Below are 16,469 nucleotides of genomic sequence, written 5' to 3' on the forward strand. Positions count from 1 at the left end.
TTACCAATATACTATAGTTTAATAGAAACATAGATCATACAGGTAATTTGAAAAGTATTTTAATATAAACATTCTTAAACAAAATGAAATAATGTTGACATTTTAGATTTAAAAAATTCATGGTTCCTCTAAAATACTAAGATGCCACCTCTATAGTAATTGCCTCACATTTTCCAGTTTCTTGATCTGTGCACGTCACGTGTAAAGATCCATCCCTGTGCAAACAAAAAATAGTAACACTTCATAAGCTCAATTTATAAAAGCAGAAAGTTCGTAAGAAACTACTTGAGGACTTTGAGTAAATAAGAGATCATTTTACCTTTTGAAAGAAGAGTATTAAGAGACAAATAACTGAAACACAACTTCATGTCTTTACATTTAGAATCATATGCCATATTTGGGTAGTTGTTCTTTAAAAATCTCCTTCTGTGTCACTATGATGAAGGTTGTATTCCTTGAGAACCCATGATGATAAAGACCTTGAGTTGAAAACTTTATGCAAGTTCAAGATACACTGAGTTGTTTTCAATCCCAGGCCATGATAGATCTACCCTAATGAATTCTACATTCTGGCTAAATATGATTTATGGAATAAATTGCCCTTAACGTTGATTTGGAAATGATTTACTTGTAAGACATAGTATTATGGATGGACTATTGTTAAAGAAATGATAACAGCTGAATTTAATTTGTAGTATATGTTCTATAGATTTCCTGTTGAAATACTGAAATAAACTTACCCTTTCATAGGACAAAAATCAATTATGTAAACCTTAGGAAATCATATTTAACGTTGATAAAAATTATGTCTCAAACTTGCATGGACCAGTTTTTTAGGTTGACTACACCCATAATAATAAAAGAAGTCACAAAAAATTCAGAATGGTAATGACTTGAGATACACTTTTCTTGGCAAATACAGTTCATTTTACAGGGAAAAATTTAAGTTACTGATAAGATCTTTACAAGCTTTTAATGATTTTCTCAGAGTGACAACAGATGAATCAATGGAAAAAAAAGGCAGAATCTCAAAGCAAATTTTCTTAACATCAGAAGTACATTAATTTTTTACCTTTTCATAGTAAGAACAGCTAATATATCACGTAATCCATTTTCTTTTTTATCTAAATCTTGGAGCACAACCTGTTTAGGCAAAAATAATACAAAGATGATTCAGTATTTTGACATTAATAAACTGATGCATCAATTATTCCAATGGACTAAATCTTATTCATTACTGAAAAAACCTTTTAAAACAGGGCTGTTTTCAGTTCTTTTAGCATTTATCATAATTCAGAGCATAGAATTAAGCTTTCTTAACTGACACGTCTCCTCTAAAAGGAGGGCATGGAAGATAACTAATATTATTTGTCCCTCTTAAATGTCATGTCCTAGATTAAAATGATACTGTTTGTCTCAGAAAATAAAGACTGTTTTTCTTTTTGGTGACTACACTATTACAGTAATGCGTACATTACATTTTGGCAAGCCTTTTATATATACTTTAAAAAATTCAAATATTTTAAATGCACTTGAAAAAACCATTTAAAAGAAATACATGTCAACTTCTTTTGTACTACTATGATTACATTTGTAAGTAAGAATTATTAATGGATTTACTATAAAATTACTCGGTTTCCTAAAGAAAGGCATAATGACAGGTCAAGTTTGAAAGTGACTTTTCAGATTTTGCCAACATGAAATTTTATGACCTTAGGTAAACACCAAGTTTACTCATTTGTAAACTGAGGCAGTTAGAAGAGATGGAATCTGTAAAAGATTCTCTTCCAAATTCAGTATTATGTGACTAGTTTTTTCCTTTCCAGCATCTGGTAGCTACAGAGTCTCTGAGTAGTGTGTCCAAAGAAAATGTAAGAAATGCACTGATTCAAGAGATGAATACTACTTCCATCTGAGTTTAGAGCCTGGTGCACAGCAAAATACTTTTATAGTGATACACTGCAGAAGCATATGGAGGAGCTTTGAAACCTTTACTAGCTTGAAGGAGCCCAGGCAAGAATACTGGAGTAGGTTGCCATTTCCTACTCCAGGGGATCTTCCCAACCCAGGGACTGAACCCAGGTCTCTTGTGTCTCTGGCACTGGCAGGCAGATTCTTTACCACTGTGCCACTTGGGAAGTCCATTACTTCTTGGGCATGTTTCTAAGCAAATTACATGGCTCCACCTCATACTTTTTAAAGGATGTAGAGGACCATATCATATGATCCAAGCATGTGGTATTTGAAAAAGCAAACTTATCCTATGTCAGAGGCAGCATGCTGCAATGGCAAGAGCATGGGCTCAGGAGTAAAACCAACCTGAGGATAAATCTCAGCTCAATCAAGCACAAGGTATTTACTATCATGAGCCTGTTTCTTAATCACCTATAAAATGCACAACAATGTCTATCTCATAGCACTTGGGATTATGTTTGTAAATTGCCTAGTAGAGCACACTTGGCATTTAGCAAACAAATAAATGTCATTTCCCCTGCCACTGACCTTATTGTCAAGGAGGGTAGAGAGCACAAAGAGAAGTAGAAACACAACTGTACTTCGTTTTCGTTTTCCTCTTTCAAATTGAAATAGCTTGTTTCTTCTCTTTCCAAAATGAATAAGTACAATTAATCCATTCATAACAATGTGTTAATCCCAGTGAAGAAACATTCATGTCTTATTCCCTGTCCTAGTCCCATAGCCTGTAAAGGTGAACCCACTGGGGTTGGCTGGGGGAGAAGAGGAAAGCTCATTCCAGAAGGAATTGAGGGATCCTAAGAATTTCTAAACAAGGCAAAGAGGGGAATAAATGACTGGTTGAAAAGTAGATTGTATTTTTTTGTGGGGTCTAAAGAAAGAACAAAGCACACATGATGGAATCCAATATGAAGGAAATAAAAAACGAAAATTTTTTCTACAGATTACCTGTTCAAATTAGCATATAATCATTTCAGCCTGTCTAAATAAGTTTTGTTTTAAAAAAAAAAAGTGTTAAATGTCCTATATGCACAGTTTATGAATTAATGTTAAACTGAGCCTAAACCAGAAGGAAAAGCTAAATGGTTTCATGTGATTAATTCATAGTATAATCTGATATATTCACCTGTGCAAACTTGTTTTCTACTTTTGCAGAGTTTTTCCCCTCAGACTCATAGAGTTCAAGACACACTGAGGATATACTTCCAGGGGCCTGTAATGTGTGTTGTCTTCGAGCTGGCAAAGGAGTCCCTGATGGAAACAGTACTTTGAAGCTGTTGGCTCCTGATTCATCAACTCCCTAATAAGCAGGAAAATAATATGCACATCCTTTGATATCATTACAACAAGAAAAAAAATCACTATTAGAAATGACGATATAGTCCTTGTTGATAATCTCAACACTACAAAGCAGCAAAGAGAAGAAAATGGAACTGATCCTTAATCCCAACCCACTTTAAAAATAAATTGAAACATACACTTCTCAACCTGTATTAGAAGCTTATGATTAAAACGATAGCAAATTAAGAAATTAACAGATTAATATCAACTGAAAGAATATCAGAAACTCATTACAAGTAAAATTATAAACCTAAATTAAAAATTTTTACCAGTACAAGGTTTTATTTTAAAAACCATATGTATGTAAACCTGTGGCAATAACTTTATACTACGTATGGAAAAGTAAAGACAAGCTAAACATACCTTAACTAAAATATCCTTGGCTGAACACTCTATCTGAAGAGCATCTTCCACTGAAAGGCCTTCTTTCCCAATAAGGATTCCTGCTTCTATAGCTGCACCAATAGGGATGACCTCATCAGGAGGAATGGAATTGAGAAGCTCAACAGCTGGGAAAAGATCTCTAATCATTTGCTGTAGCCTTGGGATTCGAGAAGACCCTCCACAAAGGACAACCTAGAAAATAAAAACAATTTTCAGTTTTTTTACTTTTAGAACAATGATTGTTTCTCAAAATTAGATGTAACAGGCCATCTTCATCACATGAAATGGTAAAATATAAGAAGCCCTATTTTGGCATATTATTTTAAACTTATCATATAAAATATACACATATAAACATGCATTTAGTACACTGTTAATATTTAACATATTCTTTACTTATAATGACAAAGTTTAAAATGACGAAAGAGTAAAGAAAGAGCCCTGGTTATGGAGGCCAAGTATCTGAGTTCCAATCCTGGCTCTATCACTTACATGCCAGCATTACTTCAGGGAAAGTCCTTACCCTCTCTGGAAACCTTTTATTGGGTTGGCCACAATGTTCATTTGGGTTTTTCCATAACAGCTGATGAAAAGGAACTTCTTGGCCAACCCTACAGTTTCCTCATCTGTAAATGGAGAGCCAATTTCCTGACTTTGCCAGGATTAAATGTTTCAGTGAATATAAAGCCCATCATTTTCTCCCTCTATCCCTGTAAGAGGATTAAACATCCCCACCCACAGCCACTACCCAGACACTGCAACCCCTCCCTTTTATTTCTCTGCTCCATACTCAGGACCGGCCATGGGTTTAGCTTTGGCCAGGTGAATGTGAATACACTGGAGTACAACATATCTAAGCAGAAGTTTTAAAAGCCCTGCATGTTCCGCCAGCTGCTTTCCTCTTTCCCTTCCACCACGAGAGCTGCTCCTTTAGCCTGGGTCATGGAATGAGAAGCACACAGAAAAATGCCAAAGCAGTAGACACACGGCCACCTTCAGCTGCTCGTGTGGAACACAAGCAAGAAAAAACTGTTCACTACAGAAAACCAGTGAGACCTGGGGGTTGTTCATTACTGTCACAAGGTCAACAAACTACAGAGACAACACTATATTTTTAAATTCTCAAAAGCTTGTATTTTAGAAGTATCTAGTGGGAAGCTGCTGTATAGCACAGGGAGCTCAGCTCAGTGCTCTGTGATGTCCTTAAGGGGTGATCGCCTCCCCAAGAGGGGGGTGATCGCCTCCCCAAGAGGGGGGTGATCGCCTCCCCAAGAGGGAGGCAATAAATGTATACATATAGCTGATCCACTTTATTGTACAGAAGAAACTAACACAACTTTGTAAAGCAATTATACACCAAAAAAAAAAAAAAAACCTTAATTCTAAGAATGTACCTGATCTTTAGTCAAGCAATTGAGGATTGTACCATTTGTGATATCTAATGTCAGGGTTGTATGACCAGTTAATGAAGGAAGAGAACTCACATTAACTGATCATCTATGGCATGTCACACCCTGTGCCATACATGGTTTTCATTTAATCCTCACAACAACCCTATAGAATAATAATACTTACCTGAAAGTTAAATATTATCACCCTCCTAGTAAGAAGAGACAAGACAGTAAGGCTCAGGAAATTAAGTGATTGGTCTATTCTGGAACTATTAGCACTGTGAGCTTTCCAATTCAGCTGGATCTGTCTCCAAGCTCATTCCCTTCCCACCACTGCCTTGTATCATTTATACCATGTGCTTTCATCTTTATAAGCCACTCTTCCACTCACGTACCACAGTGCATAGCATATGTATGCAAAAAAAAAAAAAAAAACCCAACTGAACTAAAACCTCTACAAACAGACAAAAGAATGCAACTTTCATGTTACAACATACACAAAAATAGTGAAAATATAAAACTTTCAAACTACAGCAAATTAAAAGAAAACAGTAATAAATATTTGTCAAACACTTGAACAAAGATGGAACTGGTAAATTCAGAAGCAGCTGAAGAAATGAGAGTAACAGACCAACAGATTTAAATAGGTCAATAAATGAAACCTCGGTGTGTCAAATACCCATCCTCCCTAATAGAACCAAAATTCAATAGTAAACTACATGCCTCAAACGAAGGTTGCAGTAAATAGCAGTTAATTTTCTGATTATACAGAGCATTTACACAAATAAATTTTAAAAATCCGTAAGATTTAATCGACTAAACAGTTAAAGAATACGAAATATTTACACATAAGGAAATACAAACTTAAACATTTACTATTTAGTAACATTGACAATACTTTTTCAAAGAGTCCTATAATAGTAAAATATAGAGTAAAAACATCTCTTTTCAACTACTTAATGGAAAATTTATCTTTAAATGTAAAACTCAGTGTCAGCAATGTTATACTAAAATGTCTGTTCTCATACACTGCTGATGAAAGTATGAGTTAATCCAGCTCTTTTGAAAAGTAACTGAAGGTAAAAATAGGCTTCTGCTATCTATATTCTTTGACTCAATATTTTTATTATAGAAACTTATCCCAAAGAATAATCTTAAATATAGGAAGAGATGAGCACCACTTTTCTGGGGAAGGGAAGACCCAATCTAGGAGTTCAAAAGAACAATGAAATAACCTACGGTGCTCTTGCTTTTCTAGGATATTAAGAACCTATTTAAAATTCTTTCTTAAATTCTTATTGACTTATTTAGGCTGTGCTGTGTCTTTGCGGCTGCACGCACTTTCCTCTGGTTGCGGAGAGCGGGGCTACTCTCTTGTGGAGCACAGGCTCCAGGGTGCACTAGCTACACAGCTGTGACTCCAGGGCTCTAGAGCACAGGCTCAGTAGCTGTGGTGCACGGGTTCACTTGCTCAGTGGCAGATGGAACCTTCCGGGACCAAGGATTGAAGCCCCGTCTCCTGATCTGGCAGGCAAATTCTTTACCACTGAGCCACTGGGGAAGTCCAAGAGTCTATTTAAAATTGTGTTGATGAAGACTATGTAGTAATATGGACAAAGACATTGGTTATAATATTGTATAAGGAACATAAAATTCAAAATTGTGCAACAAATTTGACAAGTTTATTATAAAGTAAGACACTGGACTATTTTCTGAGTTTTCTTATATGAAAATTCCTTTATCAACAACAATGAAAAAATGTATATATATTGTGAAAGAGTAGAAATAATCTTGGGAAAAAAACTACAAACCAGTAGAATATTCTTGAAAGTCTCTAAATCTTCTTATGCAAGCAAATATGCAATATTTCTCAGCAAGCAGAGAGGAGACCGTTGTACTGGTTAAAAGCAGAATTGGGAACCACACTGAGTTAAATCCTGGTTCTACCACTAGCCACATGATAACCATGAAGCTACTTATATCTCTGTACCTCTGTGCCTCCAATTATAAAATGGAGATAAATAATATCACCTACTTCATAGAGTTCCTGGTTAAGATACAGCAAGTTAATTCATGTAAAACACTCAGAAACAGTGCCTGACACCTAAGAAACACTCTAATATTTGTCAGTTTTTGCTTATATACAAAAAATACACTGAAAAGGAATTTTAATCTTTTTTGCTAATAAACACACAGAACTGTGAGTTCATTAGAGCCATTAATCAAAATTTCCTTATTTCCTAATGTAAGGTAAGAAAATATTTACATGTATAAAAATACTCTTTCGGTACCAAGGGGCCATATCCTAAATTCCCAGTCGAAAACTATTCCTAACATAAATAAGAAAAATACAAAAGTTATTACCTTGTTGATATCATCTGCTGTAAATCCACTTTGTTCTAAGACTTCTCTGATTGCTTCTATACATTTATTAAAAAGTGGAGAACACAGAAGTTCAAATCTTGCTCTGTAAAAACACATAAACACAAAAGAGACAGCAGAAATAAGTTAAACAAGACATCTTTTTCTTGTAAAGGGTAATGTCAAAACCTACTGTAATAGATCTTTTAAGAGTAGGTTTATGATCAGAACAGGATATTAAGCACTCAGCTGTTGGGGGCCAGAGTGAGGCACTCCGCCTGTGACAAAGGTCATGAGGAAGGAGGCTCGACATATGCAAAGGCGGGATCGAGCCTCAGGAGTCCCCCTGGAACTCCTCGAGCTTCTACCCCCATAACCAGACCCTGCCTACTTTACTACTTTGTGCTCTCACCTACACCTCTGACTTTACGGGGGGCTGTCCCCCACCACCTCTTTCGGAGAAGGAGTTAACTTAGAGCTCCAGTTAATAATAATTCCTGGGCGTGATAAGAGTGTTTTAACCTACAAACTCCTCTGAAGGTTCTCTAGCCTGCCTGACAGGCTTGTCCGGCCACATGTGATTGCTCACAGCCTCCCAACCGTGAGAGGCACGAGATGCTTTAAACCTTCTAAAAACAGGTTCCTTAGAAAAGTTAGAAAACTATTAGTATAAGTATAATGGGCTGATTAGAAATTGTATTGGTGAAGGGTTTTTCATTTGTTGAGCCAATGTTTGTTGCTAAGTCTCCATATCCCCTTCCCTTACACACGTTAATGAGTATATAAAAGAAATAAGTATTAACCTTTGATATTAATCACGTTAGACCTTAGGCTAAGTAAATTCTTTCCTTAACTAAAACCCATTACACCCTCACCCTATAGGAATGTAACTTTATTTGGGTGGCGTCTGTTTTAAGAATAATCACCCCTGGAGAAATAAGTGTCCTGGTTGACTGACCGTTGTCACAAAGAGAGGGTCGTAAATTGTCAGCAGGCCCCCCCTGGCCAGAAGATGATGTAACACCCCTAAGACCTCTGTATACATTTGTGTGAAGCACCTGACTTTGATAAAGTCAGGACTGCTGTCCCCACGTGACTTTTGTATAACATCTCAGTGTATAAAAACAGACTCTGGAAAATAAAGAATTGGGATCAGTTTCTCGAAATACTGGTCTCCCCATGTCGTTCTCTCTCTCACTCTGGCTGAGTCTCCATCTGGAGCGCGGAACCCGCCATGCTTACTAATTATGCCTGGGCTTCTAAGATCCGACCGGGGAGGCCTCAGTGTCTCCTCTCCTTCGGGAGAACGGAAGGACACCTGCGGCCTACGTAAGTGGTGCAAACTTCTTGTCTTGAAGTTTTATTGGTCTCCCGCGTAAACCAAGCTACTCAGCCTCTTTTCTCCACTGAATATTCCTACTGAGCTATCCTTATTCTATTACTCTTTATATCTTTAATTAATATCTAATTGAAGCTATTGTATCCTGACCCTCGCCGACGCTGTCCCCACTTCGAATACCCTGGATCAGCCGGGGCTGGACCCCGGCACTCAGCAGAGCAATATCATGGGAGGAAAAAGTCTAGGTTATTCATCTACATACAAATGTATATAATATTAAATTCACATAGAAAAATTATCATACCCATAGCCTGCTTATAAGCTGTCAAAAAACCTAAAAATAAATTCTCAGTGTATGGCATTTCTACCAATAAATCTATTGATTCAAATCAAACCATAATTTGGAAATTTTTGCTATTTTTATGTTTTAAAGTTTTAAAAACTGTTTCTCACTACTTTTCTTTATGGTCTGAGCCTCTGCTGCATTTAAGTTTGGTTATTTTGCACCCCCTGAGAAGCCTGAATGCTAGCAAATAAAATAACAAATTCTATTTCCTTCTTAATAACTGATATGAATAAGCAAACATTTACTGAGTACTTGGACAAACTTAGCACTAAGTTAAATATTCTGGAAACAAAAAAAGTATAAAGACTCTCTTGCCCACAAGAGATTAAAATTCAATGAAACAACTTTCTTTTAGGTTGTAGCTTGAAATGTCTTAAAATATCTAGAGAACTTTCTGGAGCCACTGGCCACTTGAGACTACTGAGCACTTAATTCTGGCTAATGCTACTGAGGAAATGAATTTTTAATGTTATTTACCTATTTAATTAACTAAAATTTTTAAATAGCCACTGGTGGCAGTGCTGACCTGGAATCAGGGAAAACCCAGGGAGAAAGAGGGAGCAAGCTACAAGGGCCAGACAAAGAGAGAATTTAAAGCCTAAAAATAATGTAATACTGTATTCTGGATATTCACTAGGCTTCCAAGTCACCTGTTAGCTTGTTGGGAGGTTTAAATAGTGCTAACTCACGGTAGCTATTAGTGTGGTGAGTAATACACAACACACAATGAGAGGACAATGGCCTCCCCTACCCATTCCTGGGTGGAGGTGCAATCATTTGTAACCAATGTTTTGGATTATGGAAAAGATATGAGCATTAAAAATAATTTTATGCACATTAAATCTGTGTTTAATAAATGTCACAAAAGCTATTAAAATTTAAAATGTTGCCAATGGATGACAAAGCAAATAAAACCAAGACAGAGATCAATCCTCAGAGTAAGGTGACAGGTAATGAGCACGAACTTGGGACTCAAACTAGCTGGGTTTGCATCCCAGGTCTGTCACTTACTAGCTGGATAACCTTGGACAAGAAACGAAACCTCCTGTGTAAAGTAAGGAAAACAACAGCACTTACCTCATTGGGTTGCTATGAGAATTTGAGAGTTAATACATAAGAATGAACTTAGAATATAGCCTGCCACACAGGGGTAACAGTGAAATAGTAAACAACCACTGATGCATGTGGAAGCCCCACAAAGAACTAGGGACTATACAGGTGGGACTGCTAGTCAAGAAAGGAACTTTCAAGTCTCCCCTTATCATTCTTTCAAAGGCCTGGGATGCTCCTGTCACACACTGCTCCTGGTAGGTTTAACATAACAGGGCAGTCACCACTGACATGGTTGCTTTGGGAACAGTCATTTAGTCTGACAAGAGCTGAAAACCCTGGAAGTAGAAACAGAAAAGCTCTCCTTTTATAGTGGGCTAAAAACCTCAAGTGAGAAAATGAAAAATCCGAAGTGAGAAAATTACACCTAAATGTGAATACATTTGGAACTTTTTGAAGTTTTTCGAACTGCAGTTTTACCTGGACACGTTGCAGTCAAAATCCTGACCTTCATACAATGAGTCAAGGAAGCAATTGGCGCTTCCCAAGGTTGACAAAGAATGTTTTGCAGTGTCAGCACCGTTCATCAGCTTCATCATGGCGCGGGCATTTCCTCTCACATCATGTCTGAAGGATCTAAACAAGAAATACAGTTTTTGAAGTTTAAAAATTACTAGGTCATTTAGAATTTATTGTAATTAAAATCTGGATAATCCCCATTAGGATAATTGTAAGCTCATGAATCAGGGACTTCCCTGGTGTCCAGTAGTTAAGACTCTGTGCTTCCACTGCAGGGGGTGCAGGTTCCATCCCTGGTCGGGAAGATCCTGGATGCTGTGCCATATGGCCAGTAAAAAAATAAATAAATAAGCTCAAGAATCAATATTAATACCAGATTTTATTTTTTCAGAATATATAAAGAAAGAGAATTTGAAGAGGGGTCTCAGGAAAAATGAATAACCAATATCCTTAAGACTCTGAATTGCTGGATTGTTTAACCACAGTTATGGACTGCACTGAAGAGGCAGAGGAGCCATCATCTTTTTGCAGATGAGACAAAAGGACGTTGAAGGAGATTCATGCAGTTCGGTCAAGTCTCATACTTCACCATTTACAACCATAGCATGATTCTTGCTGAATGGCATAGACTTATCTGTCCAGCATTAAAAAAAAAAAAACTAAAAGTGCTTCTTCAAAGAAATTTGAAACCTATAAAATATGTAAAATTACAGTTCTTCTACTTCCAAGGTGAGTTAACTGTTAAAACTGCTTGCTAAGTGGTGACTGATGGCTCTGCTTTTAAACATGTTTAAAACCCATAATAAAATTAACAGTGCCTTTCCTTGAGTGGGAGGGGCTTCCCTTGCGGTTCAGCTGGTAAAGAATCCACCTGCAATGCGGGAGACCTGGGTTCGATCCCTGGGTTGGGAAGATCCCCTGGAGAAGTGAAAGGCTACCCACTCCAGTATTCAGGCCTGGAGAATTCCATGGACTGTATAATCCATGGAGTCGCAAAGACTCAAACACAACTGAGTGACTTTCACTTTCTTTCACTTTCCTTAAGTTGGAACACCTTTATAACAAAAAGCATCATAGGTCTTTATTGAACAAATGAGAAATTACCACTTTTTCAGGACTTTTTTTTAACCCAGTGTAGTCAAACTGATGAAAACACTACTTTTTAGAGCAGTGATGTCCCAAATATAACCTTTATATATTTGACTCATGATGTGCCAAACAGGATTAGAATTTTGAATGGAATAATTACATCCAGCAACAAAACTAAAATATTCCTTGTGGTAATAGATAGCACATAAGACTGGTTCATTGGAATCTAACTACAATATAATCTTTTACACCTGTAAAAACTGTTCAGAAGGTAGTGAAACCTTACTGCCTTTACCCTCCTTCACCCAAACATAAAAGCAACCACTGACGAATTAGGAAGTTGAACTTGAGATCCAAGTTCATGCAGTTCAGTGTCTGGTGGTCCCTTACACCGAGTGAAAACTCTAAGTATACTGTACGAGGCAGCTGGGTCTCTGCTTTCGCCTGTTTGCCAGGATAGATTGTATAATTTCAGACATGAAAATATCCAGTGCCCTGGAAAAACCATGCCCTCCTTTGAAAGGACAATTTCAAATAAATTCGGTAAAAAAAATTAAACCTGAAGCTAAATTTCAGGTTTATCACCAAACATATCAAGTCCATTAATACTCACCTCTGAAACTCAGAGGCTAGGTACTGTGCTAAGGTTTCTGTGAAGTGGGTACCTCCAATGTTATCATCAGTGTTTGTTGAAAGAACACGGTATATTCCACTGTTAACTTCCATGACACTGATAGATAAGGATGTTCCTCCAAGTTTGAACACCAAAATGTTGCTAAAAAAAAAAAAAAAAAAAACCACGAGTAAGTTATGAGAGAATCATAGTATTGTAAAGCCAATTTTGATTTCTTAAACTAAGAAGTCATTTAGTTTAACTCCTGTAAATCACAAATGAGGAAACTGAAGCTCTTATGGGAGAAATTGAGGTGTCCATGGTTATCACTTAGGAATGAATCAAGCCTAGAAACCAGATCTTCTGATTTTAAGTCAAAGCTCATTTTTATTTAATCCTGCTGGTAAAATTGTATTCTTTCTCACTAATTGGAGTTCAAGACACTAACTTTTCAAAGTAAATAAAAAAGAGATTTGCAATTAAAGTAAGTCTAAGAGCATTAAATATAGAAACTTCGTTAATACTCTTAGTTACTACTGCAATGTCCATGTTCTACAAAAGTTAAAACATATGCAAAACTAGGCATTAATTTCCTATGAGTCAAAATCCAAAATTTCTGATATTCTACATTTTAGATTACTTAAATTCCTAGTGATTTATATTAGTTTCTTTGTGAGATATGAATGAAAAGATACAATTAGGGAAAATTAACACATCTGAATTGACATCCCTAAAGTTGCACAATGTGTCAGATCTATTAGGACCAGTTTTACAATTAAATTAGGAGTACATTTTACTATTTCATTATCAAATGAAATCTTAAATTCCCATCCTGTCTTTTCTGTTATCTCCTGCCATGAAAGTCCTCACTGTTTTTCTAAGTATGTTTAATATTCAAATTGGTAGTAAACTTAACAGTGTCCTAGAGCTTCAGTTGTAACTTGGCTGGCTTATAAACTGCAAATCTTCCTTCCTAAAGGGACAAAGTGTTAGATGATAAGAGAAGGGCAGAAGAGCGCAACCTTCCCTCCTGTTATATCTGTTCTCAGCTTTCTAGGACATCTTTCTCATCTATTTGAAAAACTCTAGATGAGGATTTTGATGTCTTTCCATCTATAAAAGCTTGGAATGACTGCACTATATAACAATCTCTATTGAAATAACTGCTATCATCTAAAATGTTTTCTACACTGAAAAACTTAAAGCTGAAAATATGGTTTTTACCTTTTTCCAGTGGGGGAGTCCTGTCCAATTCCGTAAGCCAAAAGAGCTGCAGACGGTTCGTGGATTAACCGCAAAACATTAAACCCAGCAGCTCGGGCTGCTTCCCTGTGGACAATGTGCTTTTAATCAATTTGGTATCGCATGTTCAAGTCTACATTTTTAGAAATGCTCTGCTAAAGATTTTATGCAATAGCAAATAAGATTTCACAAGCAGAACATGAAGGGTAATGATCTTTTAGAAGCAAGATAACAGAACACAAGAAACAGACCTAAGTCTTTAAGTGTAGAGATTAATTTCTCTTTAAAATAATAATGTTCAGAGTCTATTTTCTTGACAAAGAAGACAACATGTGCCCATATTAAGGGAAAGAAAGCTCTCCAAATGCTTGAGCTTACAAATTTCAGAAAGAGATTAGGACATATTTTATAATTCATTTCAGAGTTAATACAATACATATTTATAAAACACTTATAATACATTTCCAATTTCTTTACTTTAGGTTCACAGCTTTAACATTCCACAAGTACAAGTAAACAAAGCAATTCTGTGGCCCAGAAGCAAATCAGATGTTCAGCAAAGCCCTACAAGGAACTCTATCTACAGACCAAAAGACTGGGTGCTTGCCAATTACATTTGCATAACAACTTATGAAAACTAGATACAATTTTTTGTTTAGATGTTTATCTAGGTTAAAAAAAAACTCAAATACTTTCTAAAATTGCTTATTTTTATACAATTCCTACATAAGCCTTAATTACAATACACTAAGGCAAAGTGATTCACAAACGTCAACTTAATCTGGTCATCAAATGTTTCCAATCAAAATAGCGAGGAAGATATTAATACATGCGGTTTCAGGTTCTTTTGACACTTCATAAAATATAGGCAATATTAATGATTATTACCACGATTTTACCACAGGATTTACATATATAAATATATACATGATATACAAACACAACATTTTGTGTAAGGTATTTTCACATATAATTTTACCTTTTACTATATAGCAATGTTGTGAAATTTATATTTCCTTTAAGAGAAACTTCATATTATACTTACCCAAGAGCACTTTTTTGCTTTTCTCCAAAATCAAATGGAACAGTAATGACTACATCATTGGCATCTGAGCCCAAGACAGAATGTGCCGTTTCTGTATACGAAAAAAAATTTTTTTAGTTCATGAAACTTAATGTGGTAATCATGTCATGACATACATAAGTCAAATCATTACACTATACCCTTTAGTTATATAGTGCTGTATGTTAATTATATCTCAATAAAACTGGAAGAAAAACATAAATTCTGACAATACACAAAAATGTCAAGTGATACTGAGGTTTATTTTTTTGTGCCAAAGATCTTTTTATTATAAAGATTTTCCAATTTGTGAGGCTGTCCCACCCCACTGATCTCCTTCTCTTGTTCTCTTAAACTGTGCACTACTTTCTATGGTTTTGGTATAGTTCGTGGACATGTGACTAGGTACTTTCTAAAGTGTGTAGTTCTCAGGCTTCCAAGTTTCAACCACCTCCCAAATGAGATGGGCCCCACTGAGAACGGGCTTCTGATGCACAAAGGTGCAGCCCAACTACCATAAAAGGCTGCCCTCCATCCCAATTACTTTCATCACAGATTCCAGAGCTGAAGTAAGCCTCGTCAACAACCCACTCCAGAAGTCCTCAAGTTGTTCCACAGGAGGCTGCTCAGCTCCAAGCTTTTGCCTGAAGTGATAAAGCCAGACCTACCTAATCTGCTTAAACACTGTGGAGATTGTACTATCTTGAGGGAGACATAATAATTCACTTTTCACCAGCTTACTGGCCACTTTGTCTTTAGAAGTTTTGAAAACGCTGATTTGGCCCCATCCATTTACATTTCTTCCGGGGAAACCACAGTCAAGGAAAAGAAGTCGTCTAATCAAGGTCACATGGCCAGTTAGCAGGCCAGTCAGGTCTAGCATAATTTAGGCCTCCTCACTGCACATCTGCTCAATCACCCTGCTTCACTCCAGATCAAAAAACACCTCTAGCTTTTTTAAAAGGCCAACTTTTAAAAAGATCTTTTCCTTTGCTCAATACCTTTCATTTTACTAAATATCAGTCTGGCAACATCTTCTGGGCTGACAAATTTCTTTTCTTCTCCAGTATCTATTTCATATAATAACTTCCCATTTTTTTCAATGACCTGTGAAAGAAGTGTGTTAAAATAAGAAATGATTTTAACAAAATACAAAGTTTCAAATCAATATAATTGGGTCACGACCTTGGCAGTTATTCTGTGTAACAGGGAAATAATAATAGAAGCATACTCACTAAACATTTACTTTCCGTGATGTATTTCCGAGACTGAGGATCATCAGAGCTGTCCATAAGACAAATATAAATATTTATATCATCATCATTGATATGTAAGTTTTAAAGATTATATTCTTCAAACCAACAAATATAAAAATATAATTACAGTAATTCCATGAAAGCGTTAATCTTCACATTTGAAAGTAAATAACTCTTACTTGTTCTGATCTTACTATCAATAGATGTTATACATTTGAGAATATTTTCATAGTATCAATTACTTTAAGTCCTATAATATCATATCTTTGATCATATCTCAGAGCCAAACCACTGAGATTAAAAAGGACAAAAGGAGGTAAAACCTCAAACCGGAATACCTAACACCATCTTTGTTGCTTGGTTTCTGAACATGAATCAATGTCTGAAACCTAAAAGCACTGAGCAAAAGTATGAATATTATTATATGTAAAAGTACAGAGTACTACAAGTAGATAGATACTGTCCTATACAAAGTAGGTACTCAAGAAATGTGTATGGCAA

The 16,469-nt window shown here is 36.1% G+C and overlaps 1 protein-coding gene and 1 non-coding gene across 8 annotated transcripts in view; one reads left to right on the plus strand and one right to left on the minus strand.

Annotated features, from left to right (window-relative positions):
- Positions 1-16,469, minus strand: part of LOC147361013 (heat shock 70 kDa protein 14) — a 25,992-nt gene continuing 9,523 nt past the window's right edge. For all 7 annotated transcript variants that reach the window (XM_086334259.1, XM_086334258.1, XM_086334253.1 and 4 more), the window contains 11 exons: positions 15,948-15,996; positions 15,714-15,819; positions 14,695-14,785; positions 13,632-13,736; positions 12,408-12,569; positions 10,667-10,822; positions 7,455-7,557; positions 3,679-3,891; positions 3,101-3,274; positions 1,073-1,143; positions 1-215 (listed from right to left, as the gene is read on the minus strand). In XM_086334259.1, the coding sequence (XP_086190385.1) occupies positions 137-215; positions 1,073-1,143; positions 3,101-3,274; positions 3,679-3,891; positions 7,455-7,557; positions 10,667-10,822; positions 12,408-12,569; positions 13,632-13,736; positions 14,695-14,785; positions 15,714-15,819; positions 15,948-15,996 (1,309 nt within the window). In that variant the 3' untranslated portion in view covers positions 1-136. The remainder of the gene's footprint in view (positions 216-1,072; positions 1,144-3,100; positions 3,275-3,678; positions 3,892-7,454; positions 7,558-10,666; positions 10,823-12,407; positions 12,570-13,631; positions 13,737-14,694; positions 14,786-15,713; positions 15,820-15,947; positions 15,997-16,469) is intronic.
- On the plus strand, positions 2,651-2,770 carry LOC147361014 (small nucleolar RNA SNORD22). Its single transcript, XR_015140119.1, has one exon. It is a non-coding gene; the product is annotated as a small nucleolar RNA SNORD22 (small nucleolar RNA).

The sequence above is a fragment of the Bos grunniens genome, chromosome 13 (genome assembly GCF_055505025.1).
Source record: "Bos grunniens cultivar Pamir isolate PY7600 chromosome 13, Bosgru_T2T1.0, whole genome shotgun sequence".
In the NCBI taxonomy this organism is placed as follows: Eukaryota; Metazoa; Chordata; class Mammalia; order Artiodactyla; family Bovidae; genus Bos; species Bos grunniens.